The sequence below is a fragment of the Micromys minutus genome, assembly GCF_963924665.1.
Source record: "Micromys minutus genome assembly, chromosome: X".
Classification (NCBI taxonomy): Eukaryota; Metazoa; Chordata; class Mammalia; order Rodentia; family Muridae; genus Micromys; species Micromys minutus.
Window position 1 is genome coordinate 44,696,625 of NC_137970.1, and position 27,321 is coordinate 44,723,945.

At 38.5% G+C, this 27,321-nt stretch overlaps 1 protein-coding gene across 1 annotated transcript; it reads left to right on the plus strand.

Moving 5' to 3' along the window:
- Nucleotides 1-9,508: 9,508 nt before the first annotated feature.
- On the plus strand, nt 9,509-11,320 carry LOC308415917 (eukaryotic translation initiation factor 4B-like; the record flags this gene model as incomplete). The annotated part of the gene is given in 3 exon segments (XM_080910940.1): nt 9,509-9,773; nt 9,776-10,464; nt 10,466-11,320. Coding segments are annotated over 3 exon segments (1,809 nt in total).
- Nucleotides 11,321-27,321: the final 16,001 nt, after the last annotated feature.

The window sequence follows — 27,321 nt, forward strand, 5'->3', positions numbered from 1 at the left end:
CAGAATTAATTACAGCATAACTTACAGGACAATATTATCTGGTGTAATAAAAATAAAAAGACAAAAGTACAACAAATTTTAACCACCCCCCCTGGAATTTACTGATTGACAACATACTACATTAATCAATAACTGCATTTTTAAAAAATGAAAACCTTCAGTTATCACATCTATTTTCATATTATCAGATTCATAACTGTCATCATAGCTTCTTTCATTATAATTGTCTCCCTTTCGTGGGTCCATAGTTTGATTTCCGTTGTCTACTATAATTTCTAAAGTCATTATAGTTTCTATTGACATTATTATTATTTTCATAAAATTTCCTCTTTCATTGTAACCACCATATATTAATAAAGACATTTTAATAAACTATTTAATACATTTTAAAATGTCACATAACTTTATATATTTAACTACAATTTTTAAAAGTTTCTTTTGAAATATCAGAATAAAGTATCTTTTTTAGAGTAAAATCATAGGTCATAACTGCAATTTTTCAAAAACAAAACCAAGTTTTTAACAGTTAAAAAAATCTAGTGTCTCTAAAATCAATTCCAAGTGTAGTATTTTCATTTTATAAATGTTGGAGGCCAGCAAGAATAGTTCTTCTATATAAACGCATGAAGGTGCAGCTTTAATACCTCATTAAAGAAACATTTTTAAATCCTATCTTTTACAAATCTAACTTTTAGGACAGGAATTAAATAAATATATTATCCCAATTTAAAAGTATCCTTAGTGACATGTTTCCTTGTTCAGCTCATGTCATGTATTGTTGCCCAGAATGTCTTTAATCCTGAGTTATTTGTCTTTAAGCCAACATTCTGTACTGATGTTATAGATTTTCAACCATATATCATAAATTATGAACCAATATTTTATAATCAAGACATGCAGAATATATTAAATGAATACACTTAAGGCCAGTCAGAAATAAAGATGTACTGACCACATGCTTGTATATTTAAAACAAACACAATTTTAATTTCAAGGGAGGAGCATTTTGTTGCCTGTTGAAAACAATTCTCATTGGCATAGATGTTTTGTAGATAGAGTTTTCTGTGTAGCTTTGGCTGTCCTGGAAATCACTCTGTAGACCACAGTGGTAGCCCACCTCTGCCTCCCCAGAGCTGGGATCAATGGCCTGCATCAAAAATTTCCTCTCGGCTCTATGTCAGGTGAATCGCCTGATTTTATGAGAAGGCAAAGAAGGCAAAACAAACAGACACAAAACAAACTACTGGTTTCATTTACCACTCTAAGACTTTGTTTGCTAAAATAAAAACTATCTCAAGATTATTAAAACTATTATGTAAATTTTCTGAATGTCAGATATCTATGTTGATTGGGTATGATTAAAGATATATAAAGTTTATAACAAAGGGTTAACTTAAGAACTTATAACAAAAAGGGTTAAAAATTAAGAAATTGATACATGGGCAAATTTAACTGACTACAATAAATTATATTTATGTAACTTAGATTCAATCTTGTTAAAAAAATAAATGCTCTTTAAATAATGGCCACATAACTTCACTATCTTTGTTAAGATAACCACATGATGTAAACCAACTAAAGAAAGACAACAGGTGTTCAGAATATGTTGGATTAAAATAAATTCTTAAATATTGGTTCTACAAATAAAAATAAAAAATGAAGACAACATCATAAAATCAAGGTTTATAAAAGATAAGATCTAAAACAAATATGTATGATTAATAAGACATTAAAGCTATATCTACATATATTTATGAAATAACAAAAGAATATAAGAATAAAATATATAGTTAATTCTTTCTTTTACCTTTATGATATTCTTTGATAAAATAACTGAGCAGTCAAAAATTTGGAACTATCAGTAAAGAAATTTAAATGTTATCCCCTTTCCAGGTTTCCCCTGAGGAAAACCCTATCATATTCCCCTTCCCTACTTTGAGGGTACTCCTCCACCCACCCAACCACCCACTGTCTCCCACCTTCCCAATCTAGCATTCACCTACACTGAGGCATCAAGCCTTAACAGGACCAAGGGCATCTCCTTCAATTGATGCACGACAAGGCCATCCTCTGCTACCTATCTGGCAGGAGCAATGGATCGATTTTGCATTCTTCTACATGCTGACAGTTGAATAAGCACCATTTGTTAAAAATTTTGCCCCCTCCCCCCACTGGTTGGCTTTAGCTCCTTTGTCAAAATCAAGTGACCATAGGTGTGTAGGTTCATTTCTGGGTCTTCAATTCTATTTCATTGATATATCTGCCTATCTCTGTACCAATACTGTGTGTGTGTGTGTGTGTGTGTGTGTGTGTGTGTGTGTGTGTGTGTGTGTGTGTGTGTGTTTATCATGATTGATCTGTAATACAGCTTGTGGGCACAGATAGTGATTGTCTTAGAAGTTCTTTTATTTTTTTAGAAAAGCTTTCACTATCCTGGGTGTTTTGTTATTCCAAATGAATTTGCAAATTTCTTTTTCTAACTTTATGAAGAATTGAGTTGGTATTTAGATTGGGATTGCATTGAATCTGTGGATTGATTTTGGGATAATTTACTTTCAATCCTAACTCAATTTATATGGTTATTACACTTCTTGGTTTACATTTGATGAACCATCCTTGCATCTCTAGGCTAATGCCATGTTGATCATGATACAGTATCTTTTAGACAGATGCATGTATCTGATTTGCAGGTATTTTGTTATATAAGTTTTCATCTATGTTCATCTGAAATAGTATCCCGCACTCCTTTTTCCTATTTACCTTGGGTGGCCACTAGAGTAATAGTGGTTTCATAGAATGTGTCTGGAAATACTGCTTCTGTTTCTGGTAGAATTCTGCTTTAAATTTCTTGGAACTGAGATTATTTTCAGTCATAATGTCTTAATTACTGTTTCAATTTCCCTATTTTCATGCATTTGTTTAAATTGGTTATTTCCTCTTGGTTTAACTTCAGTGGTTTGAATAAATCTAACAATTTCTCCATTTCTTTAAGATTTTGTAACTAAATAGATTACAGGTTTTTAAAGTATTCCCTTATTATATACAGAATTTCTTTGGTACCTATTGGAATGTTTTCCTTTTCATCTCTAATTCTATTAAGTTGAGTCATCTCTTCCTTTCTTTTGGTTGGGGGATCTGTTGATCTTGTTTGTCTTCTCAAATAACTAGCTCTTAGAGTCACTGATTCTTTGTACTTTTTTATTAGTTTCTATTTAACTTTGACTGATTTTTTTTTTCTTTTCCATCTATGAGTTTTGGATTTGGTTAGGTTTGAATTTTCCAATTCTTGAATTGCATCATTACGTTAATTATTTATGTCCTTTAAAAAAAATTTTAGCATCTAGACCAATAAATTTTCCTGGTAAGACTGCTTTTCATATGTTACAGAGTTATTGTTATATTGTGTTTTCATTTTCATTTAGTGCTAGTAATGTTTTGATTTGTTCTTTGACCCACTTACCTCTCAGTGATGAATTCTTTAATCTCCATGAGATTGTGCACATATTAGAGAGTTGTTTGCTGTCTATTTTAAGTTTTACTGCATTAAACTTTAGATTTAATACATGAAGTCACTTCTTTTTGTTAACCTTTTAATAATTGATTTTTTATTCCAGGATGTGGTGGTATATTTTAGAGGAGTTTCCATGGGCTGCTGTGTAGAGCTTATATTCTGTAGGTATTTGTGTATAATTTTCTGCAGACATCTGTTAAATCCATTTAATATGTTTTCATTAAATAATGATGTTTCTCTAGTTTTGATCATATGATTTGTCTACTGGAGAAAGTAACATATTGAAATCACCTGCTATTACTTTTCTGGTGTTATTCTGTGTCTTTAATTTTGCTAACCTATTATTTTTAAACAACTTTATTTTACAAAACAAAGATAAATGTACAGATTTTAAACATTTTTTGCTTAAAATTATACATTTTTGTCAGTACTTTTTTTCAGATTTTAACATAATTTTTATATAAAACTATATGAATATATTTTTAGTCAGTACTTGATTTTTTTCAAGGTTTGATTGTATGCCTTGAAAATTTAATAGTTACAATGAGCTAAAGTACATGTAAAACAAAATGTAACATGGAAATTGTTAAAGTTTTCTTGTTTTGTAGATATTATTTTGTTTTGTTTTGTTTTCTTTATTTCTTGGACTTCATAAAGTCTGTGAGTTGTTTCTGGGGGAGTGCAAGCCTCTGGGGTTAGCATCCCACTATCAGTGACTGCATATTATGTCTGTTCTTTTGTGACTGGGTTATCTCACTCAGGATAATATTCTCTAGATGCAGCCATTTTCTTAAGAATTTGGTTAAGTCATTGTTTCTGGTGGCTGAGTAGTATTCCATTGTGTATATGTACCACAATTTTTGTATCCATTCATCTTCTGAAGGACATCTGGGTTCCATCCAGCTTCTGGCTATTATAAATAGAGCCGCTATGAACATTGTGGTCCATATATCTTTGTTGTGTATTAAAGTGTCTCTGGGGTATATGCCCAGAAGTGGAATAGCTGGGTCTTCAGGTAGTACTATATCCAATTTTCTGAGGTATCGCCAGACAGATTTCCAGAGTGGTTGTATTAGCTTGCAACCCCACCAACAGTGGAGAAGTGTTCCTCTTTCTCCGCAGCCTCGCCAGCATCTGCTGTCATCTGAGTTTTGGATCTTGACCAATCTGACTGGTGTGAGGTGGAATCTCAGGGTTGTTTTGATTTGCATTTCCCTGATGGCTAAGGATGTGGAGCACTTCCTCAGATGTTTCTCGGCCATTAGGTGTTCCTCAATTGAAAACGTTTTGTTTAGCTCTGTACCCCATTTTTAATAGGGTTATTTGATTCTCTGGTGTCTAGCTTTTTGAGTTCCTTGTACACCTTGGATATTAGGCCTCTATCTGATGTGGTGTTGGTAAAGATCTTTTCCCATTCTGTTGGTTGCCGTTTTGTTTTCTTGACGATGTCCTTAGCCTTACAGAAAATTTGTAATCTCATTAAGTCCCATTTGTTAATCTTTGACCTTAGAGCTTGAGCCATTGGTGTTTTGTTCAAGAAATTTTCTCCTGTGCCTATGTGTTCTAAGGTTTTCCCTACTTTCTCATCTAATAGTTTCAGTGTATCTGGTTTAATGTGGAGATCTTTGATCCACTTAGACTTGAGCTTTGCACAAGGAGATAAGAAAGGGTCTATTTTCATTCTTTTGCATGCTGAGTGCCAGTTGGACCAGCACCATTTGTTGAATAGGCTGTCCTTTTTCCATTGAATGTTTACTGCTCCTTTGTCAAAAATCAGGTGACCATTTACATGAGGGCTTATTTCTGGATCTTCTATTCTATTCTATTGATCCACATGCCTATTTCTGTACCAGTACCATGCAGTTTTCAGCACAATTGCCTTGTAATATAGCTTGAGGTCAGGGATAGTGATTCCCACAGAGGTTTTTTTGTTGTTGAGGATGGATTTCACTATTCTAGGTCTTTTGTTATTCCATATAAAATTGAACATCGATCTTTCCAATTCTATGAAGAACTGGGTTGGAATTTTGATGGGGATTGCATTGAATCTGTAGATTGCTTTTGGTAGGATGGCCATTTTTAAGATGTTGATTTTTCCAATCCATGAGCATGGGAGATCTTTCCATTTTCTGAGATCCTCCTCAATTTCTTTCTTTAGAGGTTTGAAGTTCTTGTCATACAGGTCCTTCACTTGCTTAGTTAGAGTCACACCAAGGTATTTCAGAGTTTTTGTGACTATTGTGAAGGGTACCTTTTCCCTAATTTCTTTCTCCACATGTTTGTCCTTTAAGTATAGGAAGGCTACTGATTTGTTTGAGTTAATTTTGTATACAGCCACTTTGCTGAACTTGTTTATCAGCTGTAGGAGTTCTCTGGTGGAATTTTTGGGGTCACTCAAGTACACTATCATTTCATCAGCAAAGAGTGATGTTTTTATCTCTTCCTTTCCGATTTGTATCCCCTTGATCTCCTTTTGCTGTCTAATTGCTCCAGCCAGGACTTCCAGTACTATGTTGAATAGGTAGGGGGAGAGTGGGCAGCCTTGTCGAGTCCCTGATTTTAGTGGGATTGCTTCAAGTTTTGTGCCATTAAGTTTGGTGTTGGCTGTTGGTTTGCTGTATATTGCTTTTATTATGTTTAAGTATGGGCCTTGGTTTCCTGTTCTTTCCAGGACTTTTAACATGAAGGGGTGTTGAATTTTGTCTAATGCTTTCTCAGCATCTAGTGAGATGACCATGTGATTTTGGTCTTTGAGTTTGTTTATATGGTGGAGTATGTTGACGGATTTCCTTATGTTAAACCATCCCTGCATCCCAGGGATGAAGCCTACTTGGTCATGATGAATGATCGTTTTGATGTGTTCTTGGATTCGGTTTGCAAGGATTTTGTTGAGTATTTTTGCATCAATGTTCATAAGTGAGATTGGTCTGAAGTTCTCTTTCTTTGTAGGGTCTTTGTGTGGTTTAGGTACGAGGGCTATTGTAGCCTCAAAAAATGAGTTGGGTAATATTCCATCTGATTCTATCTTTTGGAATAGTTTGGCGAGTATTGGTGTTATATCCTCAATAAATGTCTGATAAAATTCTGCATTGAACCTGTCTGGACGTGGGCTTTTTTTGGTTGGGAGGCTTTTGATGACTTCTTCTATTTCTTTAGGTGTTATAGGGTTATTTAGATGGTTTACTTGGTCCTGGTTTAAATTTGGGACCTTGTATCTGTCTAGGAATTCATCCATTTCTCCCAGATTTTCCAATTTTGTGGAGTATAAGTTTTTGTAGTAGGATCTGATGATTTCTTGAATTTCCTCAGTTTCAGTTGTTATGTCGCCACTTTCCTTTCTGATTTTGATAATTTGGATACTCTCTCTTTGCCCTCTAGTTAGTCTGGCTAGGGTTTTATCAATCTTGTTGATTTTCTCAAAGAACCAACTCTTTGTTTTGTTGATTTTTTCAATGGTTCTTTTTGTTTCTATTTGGTCTATTTCTGCCCTAATTTTGATTATTTCTTGCCATCTACTCTTTTTGGGTATATCTGCTTCCTTTTGTTCTAGGGCTTTTAGCTGTGCTGTCAGGTTGCTGATGTGAGCTCTCTCCAGTTTCTTTTTGGAAGCACTTAGGGCTATGACTTTTCCTCTCAATACTGCTTTCATTGCATCCCATAGGTTTGGGTATGTTGTGTTTTTGTTTTTGTTGAATTCTAGAAAGTCCTTAATTTCTTTCTTTATTTGTTCTTTGACCCTGCTATCCTTTAACAGAGCATTGTTTAGTTTCCATGTGTATGTGGGCTTTTTGTTGTCTTTGTTGTTGTTAAAGACCAGCCATAGCCCATGGTGATCTGAGAGGATGCATGGGAGTATTTCAATCTTCTTATATCAATGGAGGTTTGTTCTGTGTCCAATTATGTGGTCAATTTTCGAGAAGGTGCCATGGGGTGGTGAGAAGAAGGTGTATTCTTTTACTTTAGGATAGTATGTTCTGTATATATCTATTAATTCTATTTGGTTCAATGTCTCTGCTAGTTTTTCAGTGTCCTTGTTCAGTTTCTGTTTCCATTATCTGTCCATTGGTGAGAGTGGGGTATTAAAGTCTCCCACTATTGTTGTGTGGGGTGATATGTATTTTTTGAGCTTTAGTAGGGTTTCTTTTATGAATGTGGGTGATTTTTTATTTGGAGCATATATGTTAAGGATTGAGAGTTCCTCCTGACAGATTTCCCCAGTAATGAGTAAAAAGTGTTCTTCCTTATCTTTTTTGATAACTTTTGGTTGGAAATTTACTTTATTCGATATTAGAATTGCCACTCCAGCTTGCTTCTTGGAGCTGTTTGCTTGGAAGTTTTTTCCCACCCTTTTACTCTGAGATAGTGTCTGTCTCTGTTTCTGAGATGAGTTTCCTGTATGCATCAAAAGGCTGGATTTTGTTTATGTATCCAGTCTGATAGTCCATATCTCTTTATTGGGGAGTTGAGACCATTTATGTTAATAGATATCAAGGAATAGTTGTTTCTGTTTCCTGCCATTATTGCTTTTTTGGGTTGAGTTGTGTCTGTGTTTTTTTCTTCTTTTAGTTTTCTTGTTTAGGAGTTTTCTTGTTTTTACTAGGCTGTTTTTTCCCTCTTTGTATTGGGTTTTCCACCTATAATTCGTTGTAGTGCTGGGTTTGTGGTCATATATTGTGTAAATTTTGATTTGTCATCAAATATCTTCGTCTCTCCATCGATGGTGATTGATGGGTATAGCAGCTTGGGCTGGCACTTTTGCTCTCTTAAGGAGTGCATGATTTCTCTCCAGGCTCTTCTAGCTTTCATAGTCTCATACTGCTTTTAGTATTTTTTCTTTACTTTGGGCACTTGATGTTTTTACTATTATGTGTCGGGAGGTATTTCTTTTCTGGTCCAACCTATTTGGAGTTCTGAAGGTTTCTTTTATGCTCGTGGTCATCTCATTCTCGAGGGTAGGGAAGTTTCCTTCTATGATTTTGTTGAAGATATTTACTGTGCCTCTTAGTTGATACTTTTCTCCCTCTTCTATTCCTATTATCCTTAGGTTCAGTCTTCTCATTGTGTCTTGGATTTCCTGGACATTTTGGGTTAGGATCTTTTTGTTTTTTGCATCTTCTCTGGCTGTTTTGTCTATGTTTGCAATGTTGTCCTCTGCCCCCGAGATTCTCTCTTCGATCTCTTGTAATCTATTGGAAATGCTTGCTTCTGTGACTCCTTATTTCTTTTTTTGGTGTTCTGACTCTAGGGTTATCTCTTTTAGCGTTTTCTTTATTGTGTCAACTTCTGTTTTAATTTCCCTCTTCCATTCCTTTATTGCTTTGGTTCTGTTTTCCTCTAGTTCTTTGAGTTCTTTGAGTGTTTTTTTTTTTTTTTTTTTTTTTTTTTTTTTGTTTCTTCTTTAAAAGCTTTTGAATCTTTTTGCTTTTCCTCCCTTTCTTTTTTAAGTATCTCTATCAGCATCTTGAGGTATGATTTCAGGTCTGTGTCTTCTTTTTCTGGAGTGTTTGGAATTCCGATGTTTGCTGTTATGGAAGAGCTGGGTTCTGGTGTTGCCAGGTTGTCTTGGTTTCCTTGGGATATACTCTTTCTCTTTCCTCTTGCCATTTTGTTGTCAGTGATATGTTCTTGCCTTTCCCTTGTATCTGGTCTGTTTCCCTGGTTCTCCACTGGTCCAGGTGTCAGATGGGCCAAGCCCTGTTTTATGCCTCAGAGTCGTCGGGTGTGAGCACAAGTTCCAATGTTCTGTTTCTGGTTGCTGGATCAGGCAGGGCAGGGCAGGGCAAGGCAGGGGGTGCACTTTCCGTGTGCACTCCACAGAGATCTCTCTGCTCCCCTGCAGCCTAGGTCTCCCACTCACCAGTTGCTCAGCCTCTATGAGTCGCCGTTCTGGCTTATAACCTATTTTTAAGTTTGAAATCTATTTCATTAGATATTAGGATAGCATAATCACGTGATTGCCTCATCCGGGTCCTTTCCGTTCTCTCTCCCTCTCCCAACATGGCAGCCTCAGCAAAAAAGAAGAATGAGAAGGGGAAGACCATCTCCCTAACAGACTTTCTAGCTGAGGATGGGGGAACTGGTGGAGGAAGCACCCATGTCTCCAAACCAGTCAGCTGGGCTGATGAAACAGACGATCTGGAAGGAGATGTGTCGACAACTTGGCACAGTAACGATGGCGATGTATACAGGGCCCCTCCAATCGACCGTTCCATCCTTCCCACTGCTCCACGGGCTGCTCGGGAACCCAATATCGACGGGAGCCGACACCCTACACTGCTTTCCTACGGAATCTGCCCTATGATGTGACAGAAGACTCCATTAAGGATTTCTTCAGAGGGCTAAACATCAGCGCTGTACACTTACCACGAGAACCCAGCAATCCAGACAGGTTGAAAGGTTTCGGCTATGCAGAGTTTGAGGATCTGGATTCTTTGCTCAGTGCTCTGAGTCTCAATGAAGAGTCTCTAGGTAACAGGAGAATTCGAGTGGATGTTGCTGATCAAGCACAGGATAAAGACAGGGATGACCGTTCTTTTGGTCGAGATAGAAATCGGGATTCTGACAAAACAGACAAAGACTGTTCCACCACAGACAGCTTTGATGACTACCCACCTAGAAGAGGCGACGATAGCTTTGGAGACAAGTATCGAGATCATTACAATTCGGACCGGTATTGGGATGGGTATAGGGACGGATATCGGGACGGCCCACGTAGAGACATGGACCACTATGGGGGCCAGGATCGCTATGATGACCGAGGCAGCAGAGACTATGACCGAGGCTATGACTCCAGGATAGGCAGTGGTAGGAGAGCCTTTGGAAGTGGGTACCAGAGGGACGATGACTACAGAGGAGGTGGGGACCGCTATGAAGACCGCTATGACAGACGGGACGATCGGCAGTGGTCCAGGGATGATCACTCTCGGGACGATTACCGGTGTGATGACAGAGGTCCCCCCCCCAAGACCCAAACTGAACCTAAAGCCTCGGAGTACTCCTAAGGAAGACGATTCCTCTGCTAGCACCTCCCAGTCCAGCCGAGCGGCGTCTATCTTTGGAGGGGCGAAGCCGGTTGACACGGCTGCTAGAGAGAGAGAAATAGAGGAGCGGCTACAGAAGGAGCAGGAGAAGCTGCAGCGTCAGCTGGATGAACCCAAACTCCACCGCCGGTCCTGGGAGAGGCACCCAAGTTGGCGAAGTAAAGAAACTCAGGAAAGAGAACAGTCGAGGACAGGAAGTGAGTCATCACAGACTGGGACCTCAGCCACATCTGGCAGAAATACACGAAGGAGAGAGAGTGAGAAGTCTCTAGAAAATGAAACCCTCAATAAAAAAGAAGACTGTCACTCTCCAACCTCTAAGCCTCCTAAACCTGACCAGCCTCTAAAGGTAATGCCAGCCCCTCCACCAAAGGAGAATGTGTGGGTGAAGCGAAGCTCTAACCCTCCTGCTCGATCTCAGAGCTCAGACACAGAGCAGCCGTTCCCTACAAGTGGTGGGGGGAAAGTGGCTCCAGCTCAGCCCTCTGGGGAAGGACCATCCAGAAAAGATGAAAATAAAGTTGATGGGGTGAGTGCCACAAAAGGCCAAACTGGAAACTCCAGCCGTGGTCCCGGGGATGGAGGGAACAGATACTACTGGAAGGAGTTGGATAGGAAGGATGGCAGAAAAGATCAAGACCCCAGATCTGTACCTGAGTCAAAGAAACCTGAGGAAAATCCAGCCTCCAAGTTCAGTTCTGCAAGCAAGTATGCCGCCCTGTCTGTGGAAGGGGAGGAGGAGAATGAGGGAGACGACTGCGCCGAGTAGACCTCCACCCTGTGCTTTCTCCTCGTCTCCACCCCGGAACATTCAAGAACAAATCAAACCTCTATCCAGACAAGACAAAATAAACTCACCATCTCCTGAAGACCTTTCTAAACTTTTTTTTTTTTTTTTATGAAATGAAATTCTTTTGCATGCTACTGCAGCCTCTTAAAAGTATTGAAGTAACTGGAGAATTTCCATTGTAGCCAGAGATGTGGCTACTGCTTTTGAATGGGGAAGTTGTGAATGTCTAATGATACCAAGCAGTTACCTGTGTGACCAGCGCCTGGGGCTCCATTTAGCAGAAATGCAGTGACGAGAGACGGTCACATCAGTTAGGCAGTAGAGAAAGGTGCAAGGGAGAAGTGAGATTTCTACCTTCTGATTCTTATCCTAAGGTGGCACCTATGAATTCCCAAACATTACCTGAACAAATTTCCCATCCTTAGGAAGGTAGCTCTAGTCTCTCAAGCTGTTCCAGTCTCCAGGAGGCTGCCAGCCCCTCTACTTTTGTTCTGACTTCATGGGGCCAGCCTAGGGAGAATTGTTTAATTTTTTTTACCCCCCAAGGGGGTAGTTGGGAGTGAGTCTGCAGGCCACTAACAAGTAGCACCGCTTGGGGACCAAAATGAATGGGAAACTCAATCGTGGTTTGAAAAGCTTTGGCAAGGTGATAATTACATTTTATACCCAGGTAGTAAGGGAATTGGTGTGACTCCAGTAAATATAGGAATAGAGTGGTCATTTCTGGATGAGGGAGCACTTACAGGCAGTGGGGAAGTTAGGAATAGAGTGGTCATTTCTGGATGAGGGAGCACTTACAGGCAGTGGGGAAGTTAGGAATAGAGTGGTCATTTCTGGATGAGGGAGCACTTATAGGCAGTGGGGAAGTTAGGAATAGAGTGGTCATTTCTGGATGAGGGAGCACTTACAGGCAGTGGGGAAGTTAGGAATAGAGTGGTCATTTCTGGATGAGGGAGCACTTACAGGCAGTGGGGAAGTTAGGAATAGAGTGGTCATTTCTGGATGAGGGAGCACTTACAGGCAGTGGGGAAGTTAGGAATACAGTGGTCATTTCTGGATGAGGGAGCATTTACAGGCAGTGGGGAAGTTAGGAATAGAGTGGTCATTTCTGGATGAGGGAGCATTTACAGGCAGTGGGGAGGTTCTGGTCTTCTGTATCCTGGTGTTGCTCCTTCTAAACAGTCCTTCCTAGAGGTTCAGACGTATCCACATCCTTTGAAGCCCTTGTCACTCTGGCCATCTCATGCTCTCCATGACACTTAGCCTCCCACAGACAGTGTGTCTTGGCTACAAGAAGCTTCGGCCTGAGGACTCACTACTTTTCTCAAGCAAACCAGCTCTGTGCTATCCTTGATTCCTGCCCCCGTGCCTGTTCCTACTGCTCTCATCCCCTGCTGATGGGCTTGGCTGAATAGGGCTGTGTAAATGGGGTGAGTTGGAGGCCCTTGGCCTTGATTGGAGTGTGTTAAGGTTTCTATAAGTTCCCTTCATTGGAGCCCCTTGCCAGTGCTTGAGTTTATAATGTATGTGACCTAGGCTGTGCTTTTCTGCCTAGGAGGGTTGGCTTCTTTACTCCCCTCAAGAATAAAGGAGAATGCAAAGGTCCTGGTTTCTCTTGCAAAAAAAAAAAAAAAAAAAAAAGATATTAGGATAGCAAGTACTACTTGCTTACTAGTCATATTTGACTGAAATACTTTCCCCAACATTTCATTTTAAAGTGATGTCTAAGTGGGTTTCTTTCAGTCAACAGACAGGTAACCCGGTGTCTTGACTGGATGTTAAGGGCATTAGTATTTAAAGTTATAACTGAAAGGTACACTGTGATTGCTGCCATTTTTGTTTGCTTGCTTTTTCATTTTTATATTCGGTTTGAGTAATTATGTTCAATTTTTTTACTGTAGTCTCTTGGCTATGTTTATCCCTGCTTCAGTAAAACTGTTGGTTCCAGTATCCTTTGTAAGGCTGACATTGTGAACATGAATTATTTTAGCTTGATTTTTTTATCATAGAAAGATTTCCTTTCTCCTTCAACTATGAATAAAAATTCTTCTTGGTACAGTAGTCTCAGTTGGCAATGGTCTTTTAGAACTTGAAGTACATTACTCCATGCTCTTCTGACCTTTAAGTTTCTATTGAGAAATTAGCTGTTAGTCTGATGGGTTTTTTCTTATGTGTGATTTGTGGTTTTTCTCTTGCAATTTTCAGTACCCTCTTTGCTCCATATAAATAATGTTTTAACTCTAGCATACTTTTTATTAGATTTTTTTATTTATTTACATTTAAAGTGTTATCTCCTTTCCTGGTTTCCCCTCTATGAATCCCATCTCCCATCCTCACTCCCCCTGCTTCTATAAGGGTACTTTGTCACCCACCTACTCACTCCCACCTACCCACCCTGATATTCCCTTACATTGGGGCATTGAGCCTTCACAGAACCAAAGGCCTCTCCTCCCATTGATGTCCGACAAGGCATTCTCTGTTACATATGTGTCTGGGGTCATGGGTTTCTCCATGTGTACTCTTTGATTGGTGGTTTAGTCAGTGTGAGCTCTGGGAAGATCTGGTCAGTTGATGTTATTGTTCTTCTTTAGGGAGTTTCTTTTTAGGTCCTCTCTATTTGATATTCTGGGCACTTTTTGTATTTGTATGAATGTGTTTTTCCTTGATTTGGGGAACCTTTTCTTTGATCTTCTTGAAGTTATAGCCTGTGACATTCATATAGTATCCATATCCTTATTTCATGCTTATAATTAAACTTCATCTTTCCATGGTGCCCCACGGTTCTTGCATGATTATTTTATTTTTTTATAATTGTTCATATTCTTTGAGCAGTCCATTTCTCTTTTAATCTTTGAATCCCTATGGCCTATTTTCTACTTGATCTTTTCTACTCACAAGGGATTCCACTAACTTTTCTAATTTAATTATTGAGTTTTCAATTCCATCTTAATTTCAAATTCCTTCGGTGTTTCTATTTCTTTACTGAATTTGGTTTTCAAGTTCTGAATTGTCTTTGTTATTTTATTTAGCCATATCTTTGTGTTCTACTAAACATCACTCAGTAATTTATGTGTACATATTTTAATTTTATTGATTGTGTGTGTGTGTGTGTGTGTGTGTGTGTGTTATACCCACAGATAAGTGGAGTCTTCACCTCTCATCAAGAAAACTTCTCTTTGCAATAGATTAAGAGCATTACAACAAAACCACAACTAATCAAAATTCGATATTGTAAAGCCCAGTACCAATGGATACATCTATATAATGCTCCCACACCTCAGGTTCAAGGAATATTGCAAGAAGTCAAAAGATTGTAAGAGATAAAGAATCAGAATGTTTTCTGTAAGATTATGTTTGGTGATGATGTGAGAAACTACACTCATAAAAACCTCACCACCATTACTGTCTAAACATTAGGTAAACATTAATACATATGCTAAAGTGGGTAGGGAAAAAAAATCCCAGGAGACCTTAGCTTTATACAAAGAACCACATGCAACTAGGGAATGCTGGAAGCAGAAGTAGTCTTCCTTACATAAAAGCACATCAATTGATTATCCTGTACTTGATATGGTACAGATCAGCCCTAAAAAACACATGCAAGTAACTTTATACAGACTGAGAAGGTTGCCAGTACTACACTTCTAGAGAACCTGGGTTTCATCCCAAGCACCTACAACAGGTAGCTCATGATTAACTGTAATTTTAGTTCCAATGGATCCAACTCCCTTCTGGGATTTTTTTTGGTACCTGCATACATATGATACACCTGCATACACTCAGGAACATGCATATACTCATGAAACAGTAAATAAATTCAATTTTAATATAAACTCTTTAAGGAGCTAGTGAGGAAAAGGCAGTGGATATATCATGGTCATTTCTATCATTAGTCTTTCTCTAAGAGTATCAGAGATGGGAACACTTTCAAGGAAGAAGGAAATAGATGCTTGGGCCTAATGCCAGAGCCTGCCTGGGATAAAGACGGGGTCCTTACAGCAAGCTGGGGCCCATTGAATCTGACAGTTCCTGAGCCATTAGCAAAATTATATTGCACTGATTTGTCCTTGCTTGGCCTGATATTCCAGACCTTCAGCCCTGGCAGCCAACTGGAAATCTTATTCCATTCACTGCTGACTGAGCCAGCCAGTGTGTGGGGTTCTCCCTGACAGAGGCCAGCCAGGCTGGGGGAGAGATTAAGGTTGGAGCTGCTTTCTCAGCTGAAGCTGTGTTGGTATTCAGCAATCAAGGTCATTCCCATGCTACAGGCCTTGAGAACTGTCCCCAGGAGCAGTTGGAAGAGGTGATCACTCCTCTGAAAGAATGAGTGGAGGACTGAATATTTCAACAAAATAACAAAACATGCTCATGGACAAAGACACAAAACCAGTAAGGGAAAACGGTGAGGGAGAGGAGGAATCTTTCAGGTCACAGAGTAAGGCTCCAAAATGTTGTCAACAGGCTGATGAAATAAGTGGTTGAACCTGATCAGATGACTGACAGTTACAAATGGAGAGGTCACTACTTGGATGCTGAGGACTGACTTCACAGAATGAAAGATATTCCCCTGAATGCAGTTTAAAGGGACTTGAGACTTTCATTAATAAGTATCAGCAATATTCATATTTTAAAACCAAAAACTAAATGACAACTTAAGCTTCATCAGCATGTGTATAAGGTTCAGATCAAGGGAATCAACTGTCCCTTTGCACTCTGCTCTGGTTAAGCCCCTATTTAAGGGCTGTGTATAGCACAGTGTATCATATATTAAGGGGACCATATGTATGATGTATCCAGAAGGGAGTGAACAGACAGAGGATGGGAGTGCAAAAGTTGGATCTATGGTTGTTTTTGCTGGAGAAGGCAAGACTTGGGGGAGGAGCTCTCTGCCTCTATGTTTCTAAAGAACTGCCAGGGACAGGAAGAGCAGATAGGGCATGAGAGATTTCTCAGAGGCAGAACTGAAATCCAAGAGTAACCATAGGAGACAGATTTGAATCAAAAATAAAAACTTTCAAATAAGTGGGCTATGAATGAAACAGGTTATCATTAAATGGAGTGAGCACCTTATCAAGGGTGATGTATAAGAAAAGCCCCCTTGACAAGTGTCTATCTAGGATGTTGCCTGGGAGAATCACATATAGGCTAAGTTTCATATGGGTGATTTAGAGAATATCTTCGGTACCTAAATGAGTCTTATTCTGTGCACCTGATAATTTATCTGGAATGGTAGTATCTGACAGCTTATGGAGGTTTTGATACTATTGCCTCAGAAGGTTCCGTGGAGTGATACACACATTTGCTATGACATTTCAGTGCTGACTTAACTTTAGTCCTCTCAAATTCTTGATGTGTATTTTAAAGTCAGATGAAGGCTAAGAATAAGAGAGATGAAGAAAATACGTAGAAAAAATAAAGCTGAGATACCTGAGATGGTCTAGGAGATAGTCAGAAAGACTGATAATATGTGTGTAACTTCCAGAGTGAGTCAATGGATGAAAGTGATGGGAATAGACCAAAGAAGCCAGTCTGTTTGCACAGTACATTCAGTAGCTTCTTGTTATATTGTCAACGTTCACACCACAGCAAGTTTAGCGATTATATGACCTCTGGCTTCTAAGAAATTTATAAATACAGAGTGCTATTGAAATCAGTCTACCAGAGGAACCCAAATGATCACTAAGCCAGTAATGTACACTTCATGGACTTTAGGCCTTTTTCTCTGTTTCAGAAGGAGAGAACAAAGCATCCTCTCATCTCCTTCCATGAACAAATCTCATGATCTAGGGTAGGTAGAGATCTAATTGATGTAGTGTCTTTGTCTGTTGTACCACCTGCAAGCCTGGTGGAACATATGGTCTCCTGTCTTACAAATAAGAATTTGAGAATGTCACCTTGCTAAGTGGTGAAAGGACCTGAGGAAGTTATAAAAAAGGAGGCCAACAAATGAATAGATATTCAGTTATCTTACATATTTGCATCTAAGGAGAAAAAGATGACTCCCAAGGTGATGGTTTTCTGTAAGCCAGGAACTTTTCCTATGTATTCTTATGTCAATTCTCAGTCATTCATGCAACAGCTTTGTGTGGAGTACACACTGTGTGTGAGGCCCTGATCTAGACACCAAGTATGCAAAAGTAAATAAAGTAACCATGATTTCTACGATTCTGGAAGAGATACTGTGTTTAGAAAATCATTAAACAATGAGCATATGAAGCTATCTGAAAAGTAAACAATACTGTGAAAGGGGGTAAAACGTGGAGAGATGGAATTAATGGAGCATCATTATCAGGGTGCCAAAATACTTGTCTGTTATCCAAATACTGGGAAGGCAGGAGCAGAATGGTTGTCTTTTCAAAGCCTTCCTGGGTTGCCTAGCAAGAATGAACCCAACTTAATCTATGTAGTGAGATTGCATCACAAACACTAATGCCTCCAAATAAGAAATGTCCAGTGAGCTACTATTCTCTTTAAAATGAAAATTCTGAGTTTTGAGAAAAGATGTGCCTTTCTTCCTTAGAATTAAGCCTGTGGAACTCTTCTCGTTTGCTCTTCTACCTCTAGAGATGCATAGCTAAGGAGGTAGAGAACAAAGCACATGTATGGAGGATCTTGTGTATGATGCATATGAATAGAAAGGCTGTTATAGTGGACTATAAGCAAACAGTTGGCAGAAATCTTTTACCTGCAAGACAGAATTCTAAAATAAGTCTCCTGCACCTTCCAAGTCTAAGCAAAAGTCATTGAGAACAATGCTTCTTCATTGTTAACTTGATGTGATTTAGAATCACCATGGAAATAAACCCCAGGCAGGTCTGTGAAGGAGCTTCTAGATTAGGTTAATTGAAGTGAATGATCCAGCCCAATTGCAGGTGATTTCTTTCAAGGAACTGATTAATGTCTCACATTGAACAAAAAATAGAAAGTGAGCTAAGCACTAGCATCTCTCTCTCTCTCTCTCTCTCTCTCTCTCTCTCTCTCTCTCTCTCTCTCTCTGCTTCAAACACAGTGTGTGAAAAGCTCCCCCACATTCCTGTCACATGTCACCATCACTATAGTTGTAGTCACCTTGACACTTTCTCATGTTGGACTATACTCTCAAACTGTGAGCCAAGATAAAGCATTCTTTCCATAGGTTAATTTTATCATTTTTTCAAAACAACACAAAAAGTAATAAATATACTGTGATGGTTTGTATATGCTTGGCCCAGGGAGTGGTACTATTAGATGGTGTGGCTCTGTTAGCATGGTATTTAAGACCCTCACTCTAGATACCTTGAAGTCAATATTCTCCTAGAAGCCTTCAGATGAAGATGTAAAACTTTCAGCTTCTTATGCACCGTGCCTGCCTGGATGGTACCATGTTCCTGCCTTAATAATAATGGATTGAACATTTTAACCTGTAAGCCAACACAAATTAAATGTTGTCACAAGAGTTGCTTTGGTTATGGTGTCTGTTCACAGCAATAAAACCCTAGCTAAGACGTATAGTCAATGTGGTATACAAAGTAGTATTCATCTAATACTGGGTACAGCTATAGTTCCATACATTCTATGGGGTACTGTTTCCTTTGGAAGGACATATATCTTCATTTGTACAGTCAATGAATTGGATGTATAAATTTTCTAAGATTTTGTCTCTTTATGGCATTGGATTGGCTGCAGCTTAAGAACAGAATTGGGATAATAAGAAAATACTGTAAAATTCTCTAATTATTTTTACTATAATCATTATTATTCTAATTCTGTCATAGCCCACCACTGAGTATGACCAAGACCCATTTTGGCATAAGCCCAAATAGAAGAGAGGCTACTCACTTAACAGTTAAACTTTGTTTGGGCATATGGAGGTAAACTCCAAGGAAACTTAGTGATCACAGTAGAAAAGAGAAGTAAGCAGATACAATCAGAGGGAAGCACTCTAATAACTTCTCTAACAATCCAACCCATCATTCTATCTACATAAGCACAAGTACCTACACACACACACACACACACACACACACACACACACACACATACACACTCATACACACATAAGTCCACACATCCACACACAAAGAGAGACTGAAACAGAGGCAGTGAGAGGTGGGAGAAGCAACTCTGGAAGGCACTATATATCCAGCCCCAGCTTACTTCTGACATAACCCTGGGTCCTTACTCTCCAGTTTGAACACAAATATTTCAAGAAATTTATTTTGTAGTGCAGCATGTGTACTTGACTTTTAGTCCAGCTCTATTCCTGAATAACCGACCTTGGGCAAGTCTCTCCCTTCTTAGGGCACCATCTATGACTTAAAGTATTTAGTTTTTCTTAACCTTTTGTGGCATCTCAGACTTCGGAGCCTCTGCTGAAATCTTTGGATACAGACACCACAATTCAGCATATAATTTCAGGGCAGTCACGGGCCAGTGAACTAAGGATTTCTGCTTGTTGTGCTAAGGATTCTTTGAGCTCTGAGTCTACGGTTCTGTGATCTGGGCATAAGGCCAAGGCCCGCCTGCCCCTTCCGGAGGAAGAGGAGTTGGAATCCACCTTCCAAATATATCCCTTGGCCTATGCTCCCAGCTACTTTTGGCTTTAATCCATGTCTCTGAGACCATAAGGAGTTCTTGCTACCCCACAAAGCCGGAGACTGAGCAATGAAAATAAAAACAAAGCTTTAGAGTTTCCTTTAAAACCCAGTGCCTGTGAGGTTCCTTCCTACAGCCTCTCGTGCCCAGCCTAAAATTAAAGACAGTGGCAGGTGGGCCTCTGATCCAGGCAATAAATGATTCCAGGAGGACTGGCTTGAATTGCTGGCTGGCAAGGCTTTTCTAGACCGTACTGTCCTCTGGTGGCTGTAAGCATATATAGGAACTTAGTTATAGACCCTTGGGTTTAATAGAATTATAAGAACAAGGACCAACTCATTAACACATCCAAGGAAAATCCCTTAAGGGGAATGGAGTTTTTGCTGGAGTTACTACTATAAGGAAAGCTCAAAATGTGGGATGTGGGAAGCAAAGAGAATTGACAGTGTTATTAGCATTTTCTGAGATTATCCTGAACTAACTCTAAGGTTCAGTCTTGGAGACATCATTACTGATTCTAATGAGGTTCATGTCTCCTCTTTTGCAGTTTCCTTACCTATAACCTTGGAAGAGAACATCATATTTGGGAATTACTGGAACATTAAGCATGATAAAGTTAGCATTTTGCGGTGACTATCAAGATATTGTGGTGCAATAAAAAAGAAAGGGAGAGCTCATTCTTCAGTGCCTAGGACATCCCATGTCTTCTCTTGGTCTCATTTCTACTTATTTGAACTGCCTCCTGAGAACCAAATACCTAGGTGACTCAAATATTTTCACATGTAATGTAACCTAACTTAGCAGTTTCCTTTTATATCCTATTTGTATCATCTTGGAGCCCTTGAGACTCAAATGACAGAAACTTAAATAAAATTAATTAATACATGATTTTAAAAAAAAACCAAAAACTCCTTGTATTTCACAAACCTTCTAAAGATGGTACATTCTGCTGTTGGTCGAGTAAGTAGCTCAGTGATATAAAGGGTTGAAATTCATTCTGTCTTATTGCTTCTCATTAGCACGCCAGCAGGTGAATGCAGTGATGAGAGAAACCAATTGTTCCTACCACAATGCCCAAAGCCTGAAAGACAGAGAAACTGTAGTTTTTCATCCTATTTTTAGGTAAAGAGAAATCTCAGAAGTTTTTCAAAACATTTGTTCTCACAGTTCATAAGTAAGAACTGTGCCATAGTATTTAACAGTTGGAACTAGACTCTAGACTCTGCTATACCAGGGTAGAAAAACAAAGCAAAACAGAGGACCTGGATATGATCCTTTTTTCTGGTACAGGAACCTAGAGGCAGACAATGCAGTATGGCATGGTATCTTCAGAAGTATTGAGTCATAATCCTTCCACAATTCTGTTCAGCTATTCTTACAGTATTGCCCACAGCTACATGGATTCTGATGGTGTTAGAGTCCTGACATGACAGACAGATTCAGGAAGCAATGTAGGAAACCAAAGACACAACTTGACCCCATATATTTTAGGAAATCTTCCCACAGATCTCATATCACATTTCCACTTATACTTGACAGGTCTAACCTTAGTATTATTGCTAAGTATTAGAGTTCTATATCATCAGCTAAAGTTTTCTGTTGCCACAACATAAGAGAAAAATGGACATCAGGAAGTATCAAACACTCTGAGAAATGTGGCACTTCATAAAACTTGTTCTAAGCAAGCAGTCATTTTGGATTCAGGACACACTTAACTGTTTTTAGAGATATTTATATTCATGTTACAATTTGAAGGGAATAATAGTACTTACACCTTGTAGGTAAAAGCCAGAGATGTAATGAAATATTCTACAGTGCAGAGGACCAACCTCACAACAAATAGCTCATCCTAAATTTCAATAATACAAAATGGTGAGAGATTTTGCCTTGTACTTACCAAGATATATTAAACACCTACCCCTGGCCTTCAGGCTCTATAAGGTTCACCTATGGCTATTAATTGTACTGTATTTCTTTCTAGCTGTAATAAAATTTGAGGCCTTTTCCTCCCATGCTTATAATTCCACAGTACCATCTCATAACACAGGATAAAACACTATAACCTTTAACATTATACTTGAAAACATATGTGGTCTTTTTCTGCCAGAGTCACATTAAACCAGTCTCTCTCTCCATTCACTAGGATGCAGTCACAATGGCCTTTAATGTCAGCTTCTTAATCATTTTGAATATCCCGTTTCAGCTCCTCTGCTTTGCTGTCTCCTTCTCCAGATTCAATTGGAATAAATTACTTGTATTGTCACAGTTTTTAATCCTTCTCTTTTTCCATGCCAATTGGCATGTGTCCTAGTAGTGCCTTTCCATTTCAAATCAAGGCTTTGCAGCATAATTTTTCTTTAATCAATGAAAAGTTGCCATTTTAGGATGCTTTTTGTTGCAGTAACAGTCTACCTGTGTGTGAGTAAGCAATTTAAAAGGGAAAGATACTTGCTTTTATCTCACAGTTCTAAAAGTTTAAGAGCATGGTATCAGCATCTGTTCAGCTTCTGGTTATTGTCTCATGACAGAAGAGTGAAAAACTAAGTTAGTGTGTTCAAAGAGAAGGAAGTAGAGGAAGTGTGTACAAGAGAGGCACACATGTGAGAGGATAATGGGAGGGGCCACACTCTCTTTCACAGCAACCCATTACAATGACAACTAGCCCACTTTAAGAGGAAGTGCATCAATGCTTTTGCAAGAGAAAAACAACTCATAATATGTTATTTGCTTCTTTAAAGGCCCTGCCATCTATCAACACCATTACCTTTGGCTATCTTGCCTCAATATGAGTTTGGGAAAGAACAAACCATATTCAAACCTTAAAAGTCTGGATACATGACAGTATACCAATTCTGAAAATGTTAAGTACATTTATGGCCAGGCAGTGGTGACACGTGCCTGTGATCCCAGCACTTGGAAGGCAGAAACAAGCGGATCTCTGAGTTTGAGGCCAGCTTGGTTTACAGAGTGAGGTCCAGAACAGCTTTGGTTACACAGAGAAACCATGTCTTGAAATACCAAAAAAGAAAATTATTTTCCATCACTGTACCCAATCAAAGAAATATGAGCTAAACAGCACCTCAGCTGACCTGCAGACTTTTGAGGGAGAAAGTAGTACTTGTTATTATATGGCTTTGAAATTGTGTGGTTTTTATACAGCTTTATTACAATGAGAAAAAAACTGATAAACCCATTAATTCGATCTTACTTGATGTTGGTCATACTACACTATAGATCTCATCTGTTCTCTTTGTTTTGTTAAAATGCTCTAAGAAGGATCTTGATTTTTCAGCACCACCACCTTTCACCCAGTCTACCGCACTCCTTTTATAACTGTAATGCAATGAAATAAAAACAAAATAACTAATAAAGTATGAATATAGAAGCCTCATTCTTAAAATTCCTTGGTGGTTCTCTATTAGTCTCAAGATAAAATCAAATGTCTAACTCTGGTATCACAGGCTTACTTTTACGCCCTTCTTATACCTGGGAAGCCATGTCTAGCCAGCTTTTCTTGGTATGCTCTAATCACAAGGCTACCATGTGGTCTGTGATTTTAGGCTGCTGGGCTTTCAGTTTCCCTTCTCCTCTCTTTATTCTGTTCCTTTGGATAAAATCATTTTTAGCTTTCTGGGAATGTACCCAACACATGCTCTTCTCTCGTCTCCATATCCTCCAAGCTCAACTGCATTGTGTCTTTCTTTTTGCTTCTGTAGTAAGGTATTTATCACATTTTTTTGACAGCAGTGTCATAAAATTAGTTCCTTAGGAAGAGGACTATATCTGATGAGACTTGCTTTGTGACTAATATATGGTCCATTATGGAAAAGACTCTGGAAAGAAGGTATATTTTCTTTTGTATTTGGGTAAAATGTTGTGTAGATACCTGTTAGGTCCATTGTCTCTCAGTTTACTTTAGGTTTAATGACCTGTTCATTGGTGAGAGTGGAGTGTTAAAGTCTCCCACTATTAATGTGTGGGGTTTAATGTGTGATTTAAAGTTTACTAATGTTTCTTTTGCAAATATGGGTGCCCTTTCACATAGATATTCAGAATTGAGATATCATCTTAGTGGATTGTTATTTTGATGATTATGAAATGTCCTACTCCTGCTTCTTTCTTAGGAACATTTGCTTGAAAAAAATCTTTTTTCAGTCTTTTACTATGAGGTAATGTCTATCTTTGTTGCTGAGGCATAATTCTTGTAAGAAGAAAAATGGATCATGTTTCTTGCATCCCTTCTGTTAGCCTGTGCTTTTGACTGGGGAATTGAGTCCTTTGATGTTGAGAGATATTAATGACTAATGATTATTAATTCCTGTTATTTTGATGTTGGTGGTGATACTGTGTCTGTGTGTGTATGTGTGTTTTCATTTGGGAGGGGTTACTGGTGAGAATGAGGGGAAGAAGTAGGGCGGGCTGAGAGGAGAGGTGAGACTGCTTAATTTATCTTCAGAATACAGAAAAAAGAAGGAGGAGGAGGGGAAGAAGGTGAAGGAAAAGAAGAAGAAGAAGAAGAAGAAGGAGGAGGAGGAGGAGGAGGAGGAGGAGGAGGAGGAGGAGGAGGAGGAGGAGGAGGAGGCTATAAAGACAACTCAGTTGTTAAGAGTGTATACTGCTCTTGAAAAGGACCTGAGTACAATTTTAAACACCCATTTGAGACATTTAACAACTACTTATAACTTGAGCTCCAGATGATCCAAGACCCTCTCTTGACTCCATGTGCACCTCCACTCACTTGCATGTGCACACATACACACACAAGCCTGTGCTCACACACACAACACCACCACCACCCGAGAAAGAGAGAGAGAGAGAGAAAGAGACAGAGAGAGAGAGAGAGAGACAGAGAGACAGAGAGACAGAGAGAGACAGAGAGAGAATTTTATAAAGAACTCACATACTCCACTCTCTATAAATTTCCTGGTATAATTTCTTCCAGCTTCTTCTCACTCATGCTTTTCCCAAATTTAACACAGAACCTCAAGCAAAGTAGATGCTCATTGATGTGTTGCATTAAAATAATTTCTAACTTTAAATTCTGAATGACAAATTTGATAGGTGTCATCTGTTGAAAAGACACTGAAGTTACTCTTCTTAAAAGAAATCAGGTTTCACTTTTTAACGGTAATTTAATATCAGGAAAAAAGGAACATAACTTGTGTGTTATCTATGCTATCCCTCAAGACAAGACAACATTTGTTTTGAATAATGGTAGAGTACAAATGTTGTGTACCATTATACAAGATGCACTGTGCAACTCTAGCAGGTGTTATTAAGCCAAGCTGAATATCAAGACAACTGACACCATTAGGTTAACACACACACACACACTCACTCACACACACACTCACTCACATCCTAAGGGTAGTGTGATAATGTGTGATGGTGATACTGTTCCTGAGAGTCAGTAACAAATATATAGTTACCCTAAATGTGGAACCAACATAAGACCAATGAATTGATACCACCAAATTGAGATTGGGTGAGTCAAATAGTTTTGTTGGTGTTTCTTAGAGAAATATTGGAGAGGGATCGCTAATGGGAACAGTAATGACTTTAAAACAGCTACAACGCACAGCATGAGTGATGGCCCACAAAAGCTGAGTGACTTCCAGGCAGGTTGGCAGGTTGGAGGATTGTCTTTTCCAGACAAATCAATTGCTATGAGCCTCTTCCAGGTTGCTCACCTATTTTGAGACAATTCCAAATAGCTCAGCTGATCTAAACGTGTCTCAGCTGGTATAAAAGTACCTTTATACATGTCTTACTTTAAAAATAGGTTTTAAGAGGGACGATCCTGGTACATCCAGGCAGTTTCAGGGATTTCCTGAGGATTCTATGCTGGTTACCTCTTTATTCTCAAGGAACATTGTTTTAGATCTTCCTGAATCATAATAAATTTCCCTACAGGATGGGTTACTTTATATCCTTTTAGAATAACTTGTTTTCTCAATACATTATTTTATTTATTTTATGTATGTATATGTACTTACCTGTTCATGTGTTTGTGTGCTACATGAATGCAGAGCTTATGTAAATTAGAAGGGAATATTCTATTGCTTTTAATCTGGAGTTGCAGGCAGTTGTGTAATGTGCAAATTGGGTGGTGGGAGCTAAAATCAGATGTTCTGCAATAGCAGCACAATCTCTTAACTCCTGAGTCATCTATATATACTCAACATCATGGATCTTTTAATTCATTTTATTGAAAATAGTTTTTTTTTCACATAATACATTCTGATCACGGTCCCCATCCCGACTCCTTCCAGTTCCTCCTCAACTTCCCCGCCATCCATATCCACCCTCTTTTTAACTTGCATTGAAAACAGACAGGCCTCTGAGGTATAATACAAAATAAAATAAAATATAAAATGGCAAATAGAAACTAATACATCTGAATAGGTCAAAGCAGAAAAATAGAATAAAAACATCCCAAGAAAAGGCACAAGAAACTGACATTGATGCAGATTCCCACTAATTCACATGCTCTGGAATCACATAAAAGCACTAAACTGGAGATATATATATATATATATATATATATATATATATATATATATATATATATATATATTTAAAATGTAAATTAAAAACAAGATAAACACAGAAAAAAAAGGAAAGAAAAGCTAAGATATGACTTTTATGAGGCAAGATATAGTTCATTTCTGTTGACTGCTGGGCAAGCAGCCTACTCTTGAAGAATAGATTCCCCAGTGTGACTCCTGTAGAAAAGCTTTAATTTTTATTTGCTAGTGGTCATCAATTAGAGATAGCTTCTAAGTCAGGGATGGCGGCATATGTTCACTTCTCTTTTTAGTTCTAGAACCCCGTCTAGTACAGATCCACACATGTCCTGTCCATGCTGCCTCAATCTATGTGTGTTCAAATGTACATTGATCATGTTGAATTAGAGGGACTTGTTTTCATTGTTTCCTCCATCCCTCTAGTTCTTACACTCTGCATCCTCTTTTGCAGGATCCCTTGGACCCTGAAAGGTTGGATTTATGGAGAAACTCCTTTAAGTTTGAGTGTTCCAAGGTCTCTCAGTTTGAATTAATGTCTGGCTGCGGTTCTATGTATTTGTTCCCATCTGCTACAGGGGAAAACCATATTTGACACTGCTTGGGTAACCAGGAACCCGAGAATGGATATGCCAAGGATCTAGGGTAAAACCAAATGCTACTGTTCTCACAAACAAAGCAAAGCAAAACAAAACAAAGCAAGAAAACAAAACGTAGCAATAAAATGTTTTCTAATGACATTCTGCTTATACTCATAGATCAGTGTCTTGTTCAGGAAACATTTTGAGTCTTAATGATCTTATCTCAAAGATGAAATGCATCAACTTGAAAAAAAAAAGATGTTATACAACTAGTGGTTCCAAAACATAACACATAGAACAG